Source organism: Aquarana catesbeiana, linkage group LG04, assembly GCF_042186555.1.
Source record: "Aquarana catesbeiana isolate 2022-GZ linkage group LG04, ASM4218655v1, whole genome shotgun sequence".
Lineage (NCBI taxonomy): Eukaryota > Metazoa > Chordata > Amphibia > Anura > Ranidae > Aquarana > Aquarana catesbeiana.
This window is the reverse complement of record NC_133327.1, coordinates 641,397,757-641,415,752: the sequence shown is the minus strand read 5'-3', so window position 1 is coordinate 641,415,752 and position 17,996 is coordinate 641,397,757. Positions and strand designations below refer to the sequence as shown.

General features: G+C 43.0%; 1 protein-coding gene across 1 annotated transcript in view; it reads right to left on the bottom strand.

The window, feature by feature from the left end:
• Positions 1–17,996, bottom strand: part of INTS7 (integrator complex subunit 7) — a 133,566-nt gene that overhangs the window by 31,778 nt on the left and 83,792 nt on the right. Inside the window, exon 18 of the mRNA XM_073628411.1 lies at positions 15,083–15,181. Within this exon, the coding sequence (XP_073484512.1) occupies positions 15,083–15,181 (99 nt within the window). The remainder of the gene's footprint in view (positions 1–15,082; positions 15,182–17,996) is intronic.

Sequence of the window (17,996 nt, the reverse complement as noted above, 5' to 3'; positions counted from 1 at the left end):
GTCCTGCCCACTTATTAGACCCTTTTGGCTTACCATCCTCCATTGGATAAAAGAAATCCAGGGCTCGGAGGTTCCTAATGACCCCTGGCAGGTATTACTGCATTGTACAGACGAGCCAATGGGACCATATAAAAAATCCATCACACCACATTTATTAAACGCTGCCAAAACCCTCATACCTAGGTTCTGGAAAACTCCAAAAATACCTTCCCTGCGCCAATGGTTATGTGAGGTAGACTACACGTACTATATGGAGGACTTAACCTTCTCCCTCAGAAACAAATCAGACTTAGGGAGGAAAATATGGTCCCAGTGGTTCGCCTTCAAGTACTCCGCGGCGTACGCGGAAATTATGGCTTCGAACACGTAAAGTGCCTGTATATTAAAATGCAATGCCCTGGCTGAGGTGGGCACCCCTCCCATCCCTCTCCCATTCTCACCCCCCCATTCCCTCCTGCCCTATCCCTGTTCTTTTCTTCTCTTCTCTATCTCCCTCTTTTACTTGTAATGTCTAGATGTTTATATAAGTGAAAAATATGTCAGGATCAGGTTCTGTTTCAAATGTTATGGTTTAGGTCTTTTGTGAGTGCTCATGCCCTGCGTGCATACCCTTACATTGTACCCCAGTATAAGATGGAATGTATAACATTTTATGTATGTTTATTATGCCCAAGCATGTGATGGGCACCTATTTCTGTGCACTGGACTTCCTGTCATCAATAAAAAGATATTAAACAAAAAAAAAAAAAAGGGGGTCCAACCAGGTACTAGCAAGGTGTACCTAATAAAGTGGCCCGGTGAGTGTATATTTTACATACACACGGAGTGATAGGTGGGGAGTGATATTGCTGAGAGAAAGGGGAGCAGGCGCCTTCTGGTGGCGGGAGGGATTCAGTGCAGTGCACTAAACCCACACAAGGACTTGGATCCCCTGCATGCGTAGCCCACAGCAGGCCCCCACCTCTTACAAGATGCGGAGCTCAGGCGGCAATGAGAGTGGCTGCCAATGAAGATAGAGCCTCATTCACCACCCACCCCTTGCTGTGTGGCTTGGTCCCCCAACAGGCCATGGATTGGCACCAGTCCGCAGCCCGGGGGTTGGGGACCTCTGCCCTACAGGAAGTTAGAAACTCACTGGATTTCTGGCAGCATCAGATATTTTTCTATATTTGCAGTGGTGTTTATACAGAGGCAATAGGGGGATTCATGCATGTATTCCAGAGATGTACTTATTTTTTTTTTTTTGCCAAGAAATACACCTTGAAGTTTAAAATGGAGTACAGGTCCACTTTACCTATGGTGTTTCTACCTGTCTTTCAGTTACATTTTCAGATTGTTGGAATGGGATTTAAAAAAAAAAAAAAATATCTAAGAGCGTTTAGGTAAGGTTTAGGAGTTGGTCTCTGTAGCACACAGTACTGTCCAGAACATTTTGTTTTCCACAGTCTCTTGTTTTTTGCATGAGCAGCATATTTGAAAGAAACCATCTGCTTGAATCCTCTTATGTTATGTGAAGAGAAAATAAAGTGGGTAATTCATATGCTTATTAAAACCACCATTATATTTTGTTATATCCCTGTATTTTGTTCCAGGCATATATACCAGGTCAGTGGCGGCTGGTGCTATATTTATGGGGAGTGGCGGCAAAAAATCCACCCCACCCCCCTCCGTCGGTGGGTCACCAGCCCCACACTTACCCCATCTAGGTCGCAGGCAGCGCTTCCTCCGGGCAGCAGGTGGTGGCTTCACCCGGTATCTCCTCCTCTAACTCTTCTCCTCCAATACGAGCGCTTCTCCTCTCGGCCAATCGGGTCTCAGGGCCTGCTTCCTGATTGGCCGGGAGGAATCAGGAAGACAATAGCGAATATTAATTCGCTATTGTCACACAACTGGGTGGGCCCAGGGAGCAGTGCTCTGCTCCCCGAGCTCACCCTCTAATCATGTGCCTCTAAAAAAACAAAAAAAACAAACAAAAAAACCAACAAAAAAACCTAGGGCTGCGGAAATTAACGATTAATTCCTCATCGTTAATTTTTTTGATCAATCAAAATTCTTTTGATCGGTACTCACCTCTCCGCCGGGTTCCGGGTATTCAGGGAGTTCCGACGGAGATTCGGTGATGTCACAGACATCGACGTCACCGGACTCCTCCCCTTTCCCCAAGTGCTTCCGTCTGCTAACGAAGGGAAGGGGGGAGGAGTCCGGTGACGTCGACGTCACCGGACAGCCTGGACAGTGATGGTAAATTAAAACGTATTTGTTTGAACTGTGAAGGTAAGTCATGGATTGTGGAAACTAACTAGTGTTGGGTGATTGTATATAGTGTATACCACATTTACCACTGACTAATGCAGAGTTGCAATGCAAGGAGATCAGCTAAAAGTAGTTGGATCTGTATGTGCGTTATAATTGAATCGAAATTAGTTGATTAATCGATTAAAAAAAAAAAAATCAATTAATCGAACACGAAAATTTTAATCAGTAGCAGCCCTAAAAAAAACCATTGGAATCCATGCGTCCTGCGCCCTGCATGTAGATTAGGGGCCGGGCACATGGATTAGGGGGGCAGCAACCCTGCGCACCTTGGTGTTTAAAAAAAAAAAAAAAAAAAAAGAAACCCTAAACACTACAGCCCTATGTTTATCGCTGCAGCATAGATACCAATGGGACAGATTATGAGCAAAGGTCATAGGTGGTGCCTGCTTCCTCTGCTCTTCCCTGTATTGGCAATTTGGGATCTAGCCACACCTTCAACAACATTATTGCATCTTAAAATGGAATTGCAGCCCAGTAATACGTAGAGACAAACTGTTGAGGCTCTTTTCAGACCTGTGCATTGTGGTAATGTGCAGAAAAACGGACAATATCAGGACACACCATCATTTGCTGCTTGTGTAATTGGCTCGCTGATTTTCCCTTAAGTTGGCACTAAGATACAAGTTGGACTTTAAGCATTCTCTGTAACAAAAAGTTAATTTTTGGCGAGATACTCCCTAAGCCTGGGTTCACACATATGGGAACACAGACCTCGCATGTGATTCGCACCGTATTGCTATGCTGATCTCATGCAATGCTTGTGCAATACGAATTCATCCATACAGTTGTATGGCTGAACTCGCATTGTATTCGTACAAAAAAAAAGGCGCAGGAGCGTTTTTTCCCCCCACACTGAAATCAGATCGCATGGGTGTTCACACCCATGCGATCCGATTCCTGTCCGAATTCACAGTTCGCACTGCGATCTGTGGACCGATCCATGTCATTAACTTTGTATTGACACCCGCAGCGGTTCGCAGAGGGCAGTGTGAACTGCCTGCAGGGGAGATGTGATGCGGGAACCTAACATTAGGATGATTACAGGCATATTATAAACTCAACGTTAGAGGCAGGAATAAAAAAAACCTTTTGGTTTGCAGTTCTGATTGGAGCTTACTGGCAGAAAAAAAAATTCTTCTAAACTTTGTACAAAAAATGCTCTATACAAGTATTCATACGCAGAATTTTATTGTGGCTGAAAAGAACATTTAGCCCTGTACTTCATAAAGAAAATATATACAAAACCCTATACATTTCCTTCAAAATAGTTTTATGTACCAGAACTTTTGTAAAATTCTTCTTTATAATATATATATATATATATATATATATATATATATATATATATATATATATATATATATATATATATATAGTGGGGATCGAAAGTTTGGGCACCCAAGGTAAAAATGTGTATTAATGTGCATAACGAAGCCAAGGAAAGATGGAAAAATCTCCAAATGGCATCAAATTACAGATTAGACATTCTTATAATATGTCAAAAAAGTTAGATTTTATTTTCATCATTTACACTTCCAAATGACAGAAAACAAAAAAATGGCGTCTGCAAAAGTTTGGGCACCCTGCAGAGTTAATATCTTGTACTGCCCCCTTTGGCAAGTATCACAGCTTGTAAAAGCTTTTTGTAGCCAGCCAAGAGTCTTTCAATTCTTGTTTGAGGTATCTTTGCCCATTCTTCCTTACAAAAGTCTTCCAGTTCTTTGAGAATTCTGGGCTGTCTGTCACGCACTGCTCTTTTAAGGTCTATCCATAGATTTTCAATAATGTTGAGGTCAGGAGATTGGGAAGGCCATTGCAAAACCTTCAGTTTACGCCTCTTGGTGTAATCCCCCGTGGATTTTGAGGTGTGTTTAGGATCATTATCCATTTGTAGAAGCCATCCTCTCTTTAACTTCAGCTTTTTCACAGATGGCATCAAGTTACCATCCAAAATTTGCTGAAATTTTATTGAATCCATTTTTCCTTCTACTCGTGAAATATTCCCTGTGCCACTGGCTGCAATACAACCCCAAAGCATGACTGATCCACCCCCATGCTTAACAGTTGGACAGAGGTTCTTTTTATTAAATTCTGTGCCCTTTCTTCTCCAAACGTCCCTTTGCTCATTCCAGCCAAAAAGTTCTATTTTAACCTCATCGGTCCACAGAACTTGTTTCCAAAATGCCCCAGGCTTGTCTATATTTTCATTTGCAAAGTTCAAATGCTGATTTTTGTGGTGAGGACGTAGAAGAGGTTTTCTTCTGATGACTCTTCCATGAAGACCATATTTGTACAAGTATCTCTTTATAGTGGAATAGAGTACCACAACTCCAGTGTCTGCCAGATCTTTCTGGAGGGATCGTGCAGTCAAACGTGGGTTTTGAATTGCTTTTCTCACAATCCTGCTTCTGATAGGAAGCAGGATTGTCTGATATCCTGCTGTTCTGTCTGATATTTTTCTTGGTCTTCCAGATCTTGCTTTAACTTCCACTGTTCCTGATGACTGCCGTTTCTTAATTACATTCCGAACAGAGGATATTGACATCTGAAAACGCTTTTCTATCTTCTTATAGCCTTCTCCAGCTTTGTGAGCGTCAACTATTTTCAGTTTCAGTTTTCTAGACAACTGCTTAGAAGAACCCATGGTGCTGATTGTTGGGGCAAGGTCAGATGAGTCTGGCCATTTAAAACCTTTGAGATTGATATCACCTGGTCTTCCCAGACGATGATTGAGAACAATCCATGACACTGGCAGGTCTCAGCTTTGCAAAGGGGGCAGTGCATGCTATAAGTTCTGCAGGGTGCCCAAACTTTTGCAGACGCCATTTTTTTGTTTTCTGTAATTTTGAAAGTGTAAATAATGGAAATAAAATCTAACTTTTTTTTACATATTATAAGAATGTCTAATCTGTAATTTGATGCCATTTGGAGATTTTTCCATCTTTCCTTGGCTTCGTTATGCACATTAATACACATTTATATATATATATATATATATATATATATATATATATATATATATATATATATATATATATATATATATATATATATATAAAACACATATACACACTCTTTTTTTCTGCGTATATAAAATATATAGCCAGAGTGAAGGGCAGAGTTGAACAGGTCATTTTCTATGTGATCTGACAGATAATTCCTGAGGCCTGTCATGGCTGGGGAACTAGCTGGTGGCCATGTATTCGAGGTGTCAGGAGATTTTAACTTCAAACGCAGCAAGTTCAGCTGATGAAAAGAGATGACCAGCTAGGAAACTGCTTTCATGTCCTCACTTAATGAGAGCACAGGCTTATGCCCTGTACAAACGATAGTATTTTCCGACAACAAAATCCACGTTTTTTTTCCGACGGATGTTGGCTCAAACTTGTCTTGCATACACACGGTCACACAAATGTTGTTGGAAATTCCGAACGTCAAGAACGCGGTGATGTACAACACGTACGACGAGCTGAGAAAAATGAAGGTCAATAGCCAGTGCGGCTCTTCTGCTTGATTCTGAGCATGCGTGGAACTTTGTGCGTCAGAATTGTGTACACACGATCGGAATTTACAACAACGGATTTTGTTGTCGGAAAATTTGAGAACCAACTCTCAAATTTTGTGTGACGGAAATTCCGATGGAAAATGTACGATGGAGCTTACACATGGTCGGAATTTCCAACAACAAGCTCCCATAGAACATTTTCCGTCGGAAAATCCTATCGTGTGTACGTGGCATTAGGTAGTATCGACCCGAAGAGGAGATCCAATGAACCACCTCACAGACAACATAAAAAAGCAAAAAAAAAAAAAAAAAAAAAAAAAAATACTGCCGTGATGTATAAAACGGGAATCCAGGCAACACACAGTTCAGCAAGAAATCTAAAAAGTTAAATGTTATTTAGTCTTAACTGATTTTTGTTTGTACTTTTTCCATGTACTCATGTATTGTAATGCTGCTGTATGTTGGGGTTCAAATGTAATCATTACACTTTCATCTAACAGCAGACCAGCCCATCCCCAACTTTCCCTCTGCTAAGAGAATCTATTACAAACCTACAGTGCAGTTACCCTTACAAATCATTAAAATGCAGAGTAATTACTTAACAGATTAATATTAGCACAAATTCTAACATAATCTCAAGATTTCTTGTATGGACAGAAATTGTAAACAGGATCGGTTACTTTACCCAATTTAGGGCATTGCAATAGGTTCTCTTCATAGACCACACCTCTACCCACTGATATTGGATAGAGTAAGGGAGGGTTATAACCCCTGTCAAATTTTTTTTTTCACCATCTTTGTCCCATTGCGGAGATTTCCCTTCATTTACTGCCCCATAGCCAAACAGTGAGAGGAAATCCCTGCAAATAAAAGGAATTCCTTGGGGACCCCCAGCTCGCCAGAACTAGTGTCCCCACTGGAAGATTTCTCCTCTATTACTTTTCTGGGGACAACCCAAATTTGGGATTTTCTTTTACTTTCACTCTCAATGACAATGGTAAACAGGGCAAATAGAGAGGGCGAATCTCCCCAACTGGGGCACAGACAGCAATAATAACTGACAAGTGTTCTAATCCCTTCAATTCTACCAAAACTAAAAAATAGGATTTTTAATACAGCTTACCTGTAAAATCCTTTTCTTGGAGTACATCACGGGACACAGAGCAGCCATAGTAATTACTATGTGGGTTATCTGCCACCTATAGGTGAATGGATACTGGCACACCCAAAGACAGGAAGTCCCCCTCTATATAACTCCTCCCATACAGGAAGTACCTCAGTTTTGTAGCAAAGCAATGTATATCACAGCAAGAAGGGAGGGACCTCTGTGTCCTGTGATGTACTCCAAGAAAAGGATTTTACAGGTAAGCTGTATTAAAAATCCTATTTTCTTTATCGTACATCACGAGACACAGAGCAGCCACAGTAATTACTATGTGGGATGTCCCAAAGCAATGCCCCTGAGGGGAGGGAGACACTATTATAGAAACTGCCACCAAAGACCTACTCCGCTATTTGTACTATGCTGAGGCCAAAGGCAGTATTTTCTACTTGACTGACATCGACATGGTTAAAACCCTGTAGATGTATAAACAAAAAGACCAAATAGTGGTCTTGTACACCTGGGCCACTGACATCCGATGATGGATGGTCCAAGATACTCCCACACCTGGTAGAGAATCTCTCCCCAGAAAAAAAAATGATTTTTTTGCCATTTAAACCATAGACATTATTGATAACCTTGCAGATCCACTGCTAAATATTCGACCTGGATGCCGCCTGCCCCTTCCTGGGCTTTTCTGGCAGCACAACCAGGATTCCTGACTTATGACGACAACTCAAGTAGAGCCTGAGCGTCTGAACTACCTCTAGAGTAGGTAGCGATCTTTCTCCTGCCGATTGTGGATGTAGGAGAAAAATAAAACACTGTCCTGATTCAAGTGAAAAACTAGAAACCACTTCAAGCAAAAAAAAAAAATCGATGAGGACGCAACATCACCTTGTGATGCGAGACCAAAGAATGGCTCCTTGCATGAAAGAGCCACCTCTACTGACACGCCACTTCGTGAAGTGATAGCAACCAAAGAAGCCACTTTCTGAGATAAAAAGGCCAACAGAATCCCCGGATTGGTTCAAAAAGTGGCCTCTGTAAGGACAGACAAGATCAATTCAAGTCCCAAGAATGGCTTTGACAGGCAGGACTATCAAAGTTACATGCTGTATGAGGTATGAAACAAGGTGTGAGAAACACGGCCCCTGGAAAAAAATGGAAAAAGAAAATCTCCCACCCACATATTTCTGCGGGTGCCACTTCCTGGCTTTACGCCAGGCAAAAAATATATTTTCAAGTCCTGTAATTGAAGATCCCTGAAGCTGGTTTCCAGGGGCTCAATAGTGCTGAGATACAGGACTCGAGACCATCAGGTCCTGCTGGAGATAGCTTTTGTACTGTCCCAGACAGAATGTGGTACACCTCTCTGGGTTGCATGACTTCCGGTGCTGGCCTGGTGGTTGATTAGATAGATAGATAGATAGATAGATAGATAGATAGATAGATAGATAGATAGATAGATATACATACCCGCAGAGGCATTTATAGATTGGACCTACAACAGGTTTGTCCTATAATCCATAGCAAGGCAAGCCCACTGAACTGTAGCCAACCTCAAGTCAACTTAGATAGACTGGCATCAGTGGTTATTTTCCAAATTCCTGAAAAGGAAGAATATCAAGCACCAATTTTTGCTCTGTAACACCCTGGAAATAGAGACTTCCGGCAATGCAATGCCTGGATCCTCAAGTTCCAGTCAGAGAATGAACCTCTACCAAGACCTGGAGTAGGGCTGTAAGTAGAGAACGTGTTTTGCCTAAACACAGCTTCCTCCTGTGGAAATATATTATTATTATTATTCAGGATTTATATAGCGCCAACAGTTTACGCAGCGCTTTACAATATAAAAGGGAGACAATACAGTTATAATATAATACAATACAATAGGATTAAGAGGGCCCTGCTCAGAAGAGCTTACAATCTAATAGGGTGGGGCAGGTGGTACAAAAGGTTGTAACTGTGGGGAATGAGCTGGTGGAAGTGGTAGGAGATTAGTTGGAGACGTGATAGGCTTTCCTGAAGAGATGAGTTTTCAGGGATTGCCTGAAGGTAGCAAGAGTAGGGGCTAGCCGGATAGATGGAGGTAGCGAGTTCCAGAGGATGGGAGAGGCTCTGGAGAAATCCTGGAGACGAGCATGGGAGGAGGAGATGAGAGAGCTTGAAAGCAGGAGGTCTTGAGAAGAGCGGAGAGGACGATTTGGGTGATATTTGGAGACAAGATTAGTGATGTAGCTTGGGGCAGAGTTGTGAATGGCTTTGTATGTTGTGGTTAGAATTTTGAATTTAATTCGCTGGGTGATTGGGAGCCAGTGTAGGGATTGAAGTAGAGGGTTGGCAGACACTGAGCGGTTGGTAAGGTGGATAAGTCTGGCAGCAGCATTCATGATAGACTGAAGAGGGGATAGCCTATGGAGCGGTAGGCCAATGAGAAGGGAGTTGCAATAGTCAAGGCGAGAGATAATATATTGAAGGAACCCCTGGAATTGACTGCTTCTTGAGCAAAGATTATTGAGGTGTCTCCAGCAAGCCCAGCACTGGGGCTAGATGCTTTGAGACCCCCCCGGAGCTGTGGCCAACCCAAAGGGAAGATTCACAAAAAATAAAAAAGGCTTTCCACTGCAATTACAGAAATCTTTGATGAGCCTGGAAACAAACCGCCACATGAAGATGAGGGTTTATTGATGATCATGGACTCCGAAATCTACCTCTTGCAGAGAGGTCATCATTGAACAGTCTAGCCTATCTGAAAACAGAAGGATGTTCAGCCGCTTGAGATCTTAAGATCCCGCCGCCATTCGGTGCTTCTTCGGGCTCTCCCGTGCCATCGGGGGCCCGGAGAAAGAATTGGCCAGCACCGGATGACGACGATAGAGATTTTCTGGTGACCAGTCATCTCTATGACAGTCGAAGGCTCAGATGTAGATAAAGCCGCGATCGTGGCTATCAGCATGAGATTGATGAATTTTTTTGCTTAATCTCATGCTTTCCAGCCTGGAGGAGAGATGTGGGGGTATTATTGACACTGCATCTCTCCATAAAGAGGACCTGTCACAATAGATTTCTATTACAAGGGATGTTTACATTCCTTGTAATAGGAATAAAAGTGATAAAAAAAATAAAGATGTAAAAAAAAAAGTGTAAAAAAAAAATAAAAATAAATTTAAAACGCCCCCGTCTCCGGTAGCTTGCGCTCAGAAGTGAACGCACAAGCAAGTCCCGCCCACATATGTAAACGCCATTCAAACCACACATGTGAGGTATCGCCGCGTGCAACAATTCTAGCCCTAGACCTCCTCTGTAACTGTAAACTTGTAACCTGTAAAAATTTTCAAAGCGTCGCCTATGGAGATTTTTAAGTACTGAAGTTTGGCGCCATTCCATGAGTGTGCACAATTTTAAAGCGTGACATGTTAGGTATCTATTTACTCGGCATAACATTGCTTTCACATTATACAAAAAAAAATTGGGCTAACTTTACTGTTTTGTTATTTTTTAGTTCAAGAAACCTTTTTTTTCCCAAAAAAAAAGGCATTTGAAAAATTATTGCACAAATACCGTGCGAGATAATACCGTGCAATGACCACCATTTTATTCCCTAGGGCAGGGATATGCAATTAGTGGACCTCCAGCTGTTACAAAACTACAAGTCCCATCATGCCTCTGCTTCTGGGTGTCATGCTTGTGGCTGTCAAGAGTCTTTCTATGCCTCATGGGACTTGTAGTTCTGCAACAGCTGGAGGTCCTGCTAATTGCATATCCCTGCCCTAGGGTGTCTGCTAAAAAAACTTACATAATGTTTGGGGGTTCTGAGTAATTTTCTAGCAAAAAAAATATGATTTTTACATGTAGGAGAGAAGTGCCAGAATAGGCTTGGTATGGAAGTGGTTAAACATGCATTTAAGCAACAAGATTGCAAGCATGTATACTATGCTGCACCTGCTTATAGAGCAGCCAACACTTTAAAGTGAACTGCTAACCATCCAGGGGTGTTTTAACTTACAGTTGTACAGTACTCCTGGATAAGCAGTAAAAATGCAGCATATAATCATGACCTGTCTTCAAACAGTTCTCCCATAGCAAGTACTCACACTTTGTTAGTATCCTTAGGCTGCTGCTATGTCTCCAGAGGCCAACTAAACCTGTTGCCACATGGCATGGCTGCCCTTTCACTTCCTGACTATATAAAAATAGGCAATACTGAGCAAGCCTGCGCCCTCTAGTGGCTGGAGGAGAAACAGCAGCCCACATGAGTAAGAGTAAGAGTACATAGAGTACAAGAGTGCATGATTAAACAGCACACTGCTCTTAGTGGCCACCGAGAGAACAGTCAGAACGCTCTATTTTTTTTTTTTTAAAAGAGTAACTGAAAATAAATGCAGACTTAGCATTCCTGCTGCAGGACTCTGAACATAACAGGAGTCCAATCTTCACCCATCACGGCGAGCTTTGTCATAAAAAGACCTTCAGAGACTGGGTCCCCCTAAATGTTGGGTCCACTCCCCTGGACCTGTATAGCACCCTTCAGGAAAGCACCTTGGTCAGAACACTGTAAAGGGTTCTATTATGCATTGTCCAGCGCCGTAAGGCTGCATTACAGGCAAAAACCTTGAGGAATCTTCTCTCCTTCCCATGAAGCTTGGGTACCATCCATTTTTGGCTGACAGCTTTTTTCGAATGGATCCGACTGAAGTCCACGATTCCTAATAGAACCGTCCAGACTTCCAAGAATGCTCCAAGAGCACATGTAATCCGTGACTATCACCTTGAAGACACTGGCGAAAAAAAACAGAGGTACTTCCTGTATGGGAGGGGTTATATAGAGGGGGACTTCCTGTCTTTGGGTGTGCCAGTGTCCATTCACCTATAGGTGGCGTATAACCCACATAGTAAATACTATGGCTGCTCTGTGTTCCATGATGTACGATAAAAAAAAGTTTTGCCTTTAGTAATACTTTAAGGTTTACATCTGCTTTAATATAATCTAAGAACTTGGCTTATTATACCAGTATTACTTCTGGTGATCTGGGCAGGTAAAGGTAATCAAAGTTAATAAAACAATATTAGTGTCCATCTAGCTGTCTGTGGCTTTGGAAGCCCCCTAGTTTAGGGGTCTCAAACTCAAATTACCTGGGGGCCACAGGACAAATTTTCACATCCAATGGGGGCCGCATGCAAACTGTGCTTTCCCCCAGCATTGGTGTCAGTGGACGCAATATTAACCCCAGCACTGGTGTCAGCGGACGTAATATTAACCCCCAGCACTGGTGTCAGTAGGCGCAATATTAACCCACAGCACTGGTGTCAGCGGATGCAATATTAAACCCCAGCATTACCCACTACACTCCACAAATAACCCCCCCCCCACTTCACAAAAAATCCCCCCTTACACTCCACAAATACCACCCCCCAAAACACACACTCCACAAATACCCCCTCTTCACAAATTTTAACCCCAGTCACACAACTAAGGACTTTGCCACAAGGAGAGGTAAGTGAGCCAATACACAGAGGCTGAGCAGTCAGCTGATGGCCTGATCTTCTTCCTCCCGAGTCCTCTCCTCCTGTCAGGTCCTGGTTTCATCACAGGCCTAGTGGCAGGGCACCCTGAGAACGCCACAATCTTCCGCACCGAGGTGGCAGCAGGACCCTGGATCCGGGGCCAGTGTTCTGTTGAAGTGCCCGCTATCGAATAGTGCCCGGGACAAACTGCGCATGCGCTGTACGTAATAGCACAACAGCTGATTTTATGATCAGCTATTGTGTCGGCGAGACGGCGCCTGTCCACAATAGCCGACTGAAGACATTTTTCAGTCAGATTGTGCCTCGCGCTGCCAAGGCACGTTCATGTAGGTGAGGGGCGGAATTTAACATGAAGGGCGCGGATGTTTTCAATGATGGCCAGTGCTGCAAAGATGGGGGCAGAAATTTTAACGATGCCCAAACAAATCTGCTAAACAAATCTTTATCTGCTATTCTTCCTGGAAGGCCTATTTAGCTAGCTAAACGTTTAAAATTCTTCCCCCATCTTTGCAGCAGTGGCCATCAATGAAAACATCCGCCCCCTTCATGTAAAATTCCACCCCTCACCTACATGAACATACCTCGGCACAATATGACTGAAAAATGTCTTTAGTTGTTGTGATATTACGTACGGCGCATGCGCAGTTCGTCCAGGTGTTCTGTCGAGAAATGCCCCCCATCGAATAGTGCCCAGGCTGAAGGGCGCATGCGCAATACGTAACATCACAACAGCTGATTTTACCATCAGCTGTTGTGTAGGCGAGACGGCGCAGGCGCACAATAGCCAACAATTTTTTTTTGTCAGATAGTGGCCCGCACTCCCGTGGTGAGTTCATGTCCATGATGGGCGGATTTCTACACGTTGTCAGCGGATTTATGGGCACTTGGGGGCGGAATTAGATGGCCAGTGCTGCAAAAAATTAAAACTTTCTGATGGGTGGATTTTTACATTTCTTGTGGTCGGATTTATGGGTACTTTGGGGCGGAATATCACAAAGTTTTATTTTTTTGCAGCACTGGCCATCTAATTCTGCCCCAAAGTGCCCATAAATCCGCCCACAAGAAATGTAGAAATCCGCCCATCACAAAGTTTTGCAGCACTGGCCATGTAATTTCACCCCCAAGTGCCCATAAATCCACCCACAAAGTGTAGAAATCCACCCACTATGGACATGAACTCGCCATGGGAGCGCAGGTGAGTGCGGAGCACAATCTGACAGAAAAAAAAAATTCTGTTGGCTATTGTGCGCCTGCGCCTTCTCAACATCTGATGGTAAAATCAGCTGTTGTGATGTTACGTACGGCACATGCGCCTTTAGCCCGGGCACTATTCGATGGGGGCATTTCTCAACAGAACAGGTGGGCGGGGCGATGGGCGGATCCTCCCTTCGTTCTGCTCTCCTCTCCTGTGTTGTGCGCGCTGGGCTGCAGCAGCGGAGGGAGGATCAGAGAGAGAAAGCTCCCAGCCGCTGCCACCCGCCCAGGATGGCCCTGCCTGCAGGCCATTTGTAACCGGTCCGCGGGCCGCAAATGGCCTGCAGGCTGGTACTTTGAGACCCCTGCCCTAGATCTTAAGCCAGCCATTGATGGAGTGATTTTTTTTTTCCTGCAACCTAGAAAACCGCTTGATTCCGCCATCAACACAGTCAATGTTGATGGGGGAATTCCTCCTGAATAGCCATCGTGCTCTCCTGGCAGGGAGGCAGGAGAAAGCATCCTGCCCAGGAGTGATTATTGCTAGTGGCTATAGCTACTGGCAATAATCAAATGAAAAAACCGAGCAGGTTGTATCCAAGTTGATTGATCAACTTGGATACAATCAGCCTGCCCATACATGGTTTGAATTTTGGCCACTCCCTGCTGAATGGTTCAGCGGGGACCAGCCAATATTCAGGACCCTATGATTAATTTGGGAGTAAAGCCAGCCAAAGACGGTTCGTCCAAGGCTGGCTTTACTCTCACACTGATCTTAGGGTCCTGACTTCTATCAGCTCAGAACAAATACCCTCACCCGCTGCCACTCAAGACTCACATTATTAGATTGGCGGGAGGTGGGGCTTGACTCGGATTCAACTCAAGGCCCTATTAAAGTATAGGTCTGAGATCTAGAGACTCCCCAGGTCAAAATAAAAGCTAGTTCAGAATTAAACTAAATTGCAGATGTAAGAAATGACTGTGAATTTAACCCTGATGTCAGTTTGATCACTGACAGATTTACATTAAAAATACCGCCAACAATTTAGATGTTTCTCCTGTCATATGACGTATGGATTTCCAGGCAACAGAAGCTAATACAGTCTGCACTGGCAAGTGGGAAAAAAACCCCCCAAAAAATAGAATGCATTTGCTGATTTAATGTCGCTATTAAATAAACCAGGCACGTCTTACAGATATAATCAACACACACTTTTCTCTCTCTATTCAGAGATGGATCTGAGGAGTTTCTGATCAAAAGAAGCGCTTTCCATTTCCAGAAAAAGGAGGGGCCTATTGCTGCAAGAATTGCTTTTATAGCTCTCCTGTAAAATATGCAGCCTACTTCAATGCATTAACATATATATAGAAGTTCCCTGAGCTGCTTTTTCTACACATGGCTCTGCAGCAGACCGCACACTCACTATTGTACTTACTTTGATGCTTGTAGATTGCAGCTTCTGGAAGAAATATCTCTGAAAAGAAAGGGGAACTTTCAGCAGACTTATGACCGCGTTGCACAGGCAGGTGGTGTGCTGAAAAACAGATGGTACACCAAATGATTATTTGCTAAGACATAAAATAAAGATGTGAAAATGCTAAACTTTCTGACATCCTTATGAAAACGCTAGTTGACTGTCATGCGGATACTTTATATACACTGTTTTTTGAATCATTAACCAGAAACAAGAAGTGCAGAACTTCAATGGATGGGTGCTTGTTTTGGGTCAGTGAGTCAGAAAGTAGAGAAACCAAGGACAACCAGGCAACTAGCATTTTAAAGGAGGAATAGAACAATGGCAACCCACATACTGCATCTCTCTTATGAGAGGTGTCCTTTACAGCAGATCTTCACTCATTAGATGCAAAAGGTGTCAGTGCACTACTCGCCTCCACCCCCCAGAATAAAAAATAAAAGGATTTTAAAGGAGGGAACCAGCAATGGCAACCAACATACTGTATTTCTCTTATGAGAGGTGTCTTTCAAAGGAGACCTTCACTCATTAGATGCAAAAGGTGTCAATGCACTACTCGCCTCCACCCCCCAGAATAAAAAAAAAAAAAAAAAAAAAAAAAAAAAAAAAAAAAAAAGGCCAAAAATATGATTTTTTAAATATTTTTTGCACGCCACCCCACTCCCATTTTCAGTTAGATTGGGATGAAGTCTCCTCTGCTATGAAGCCATAGTTCAGGTTCCATACAGCCGTCAGAGAAAGGTAGACCTGGCAGTGTGTCATCAGGGGCCTGACTGATTAGGGGACAGATGGCTCTCGATGACATAAAAAGGAAGATGAGAACAGGAGACCCAGCCCCATAAATGGCTTACGCCTTGTTCTGTCTGTTTATAGGAAGGCTATATTTGTTAGAGGTAGAGCGTTGCTTCCTCATCTCAGGATCTCCAGCAAAGAGTACAGTGAGCAGCACAGTGGTGACATCACCCAATAGCACTGACCATCTCCTAAAAGCGAGTAGTCAGACAGCAAAACCTTAGATCTGCTGCAAATATACAGCTATGAGGCTGTAGGCACAGAACTTTTTAGGGTACTGCTTAAAAGAGAAGTATGGCCAAAGCTATTTTGGCCATACTTCTCCTGTAGGTCACAGGAGGGCAGAACTTCCTGCACTTCTGTGACCCGTTTCCAGACAATAGCAGGATAAAATCCGCTGTTGTCTGGCGTCACTCAGCTGGTCCAAGCTCAGGAAAGATCATGACCATATGGCTGGAATTCACCCAGATGCCTGGACCGACACCTGGTTCAGGCTCTTAGTGGATCGTCAGCCCCTGGCACCCCCTCCACAGCCCAGCACTCCAGTGAGCACTGAAAGGGCAGAGCAGAGCCGGTGACCTGACAGCCACAGCTCTCTGCTCAGAGTGGAGGGGGAGAACTGAGCGATTAGCAGTGTTTAATTGCTCAATTCTTACTGCAGGGCCAGCGGGGATCAGATACAGCATCAGACTGATGCCATATCCACCTATGTAAGTATACATTTTTTTTTTTTAAAGTCAATGCTTCTCTATTAAGCACAACATTTCTAAATGTTCCACTAATGTGCGTTAAAAAAAAGAAAAGAGAGAGACAGTTCATCAACTTACAGAGCACAAACATCCATCACAAGCCTGAGTTCTGCTGGAACTTAGGGATGCAAATTTTAGGCAACGATGTTAGATGAAATTAAAAACTATGAGCTGAATTTTTTTAAGAATGCCTAAGTGAACTGAATGGTGATTCATATTAATTTGCCTAAAGTTGTTCTCTACACAAAAGATGCAACAAAAAGGTTTATGATCCTAACAACATAGTTGTAATTCAATTTACAGATTAATGGGTGTGATTCCCTGTGCTCCGGGCATAAAACAAGCAATCATATCTAAGTCCCAGGAGGAACTATGCTGTGCATCTAATCTCCAATGCCTCCGCTCAGGAAAGGTCTACTGGGGTTTCTTGACTCAATTACCCCTATAACAAGAGACCATTACATGTCCTCAAAGAATTGTTATTTCATTTATAAATAAATGTGCAATTTACGCAATTTAAATCTCAGCAACCTGGATTTCAGTAATAAAATTCTATGAATTAAGAAACGGTTGAAAACATGCTCATATAATTCTTCACTAGTATTGTTTTTTGTGTCCTTTTTATGATTAGAACTATGGAAAGTCAAAGTCTTCGCTGCTTTTTTCCCCCTATTCAGAGCAGTGCATGATGATTTGCATTAGGATTAGGTCATGTTATGAAGATATCCATGCAGAAGTACAGTTTTGAATATTCATAAACAGAGGTAACCGGACACAAAACCTCAACAGCACGTCCAAGTGAATTCATTCTGCACGTCTACCGGTGTCTGTATTCTTTATTGCACTTCTTTTTTTTTTTTTCATTTCACGTTATATTACCATAACTGATAAAAGTGTTTTTTCTCATAGCACTCTAAAACGGCATTTAACCGAAGGGGACTTCCAATCCAATAATCCCAGAAAAGTAAACTGCAACATGATCCTTATAGGCTGGTTTTACACCTATGCATTGAGGTAATGCAGTTCTAAGGTCTCCTCATGTGAATGGCCTTCTGGGATTTCTAGACTCAAATTTCTGTATAACAAGAGAGCTTTTAAAAGTGATTATTTTATTTTTTTTAAGCATTTGCAAACAGGTTTATGCTTACCTGCTCTGTGTAATGGAATTGCACAGAGCGGCCCCTGAATTTCCTCTTCCCAGGTCCCCTGCCAGTGCTGCTGGTTCCTCCTCTTTGCCGAGCCAAGCGACTTTCTATGGACTCGCTCCTGAGTCTCACTGTTTGTATCTATTAACACAGACAGTGGGATTCAGCCTCCCAATTTCCACTCCCTCG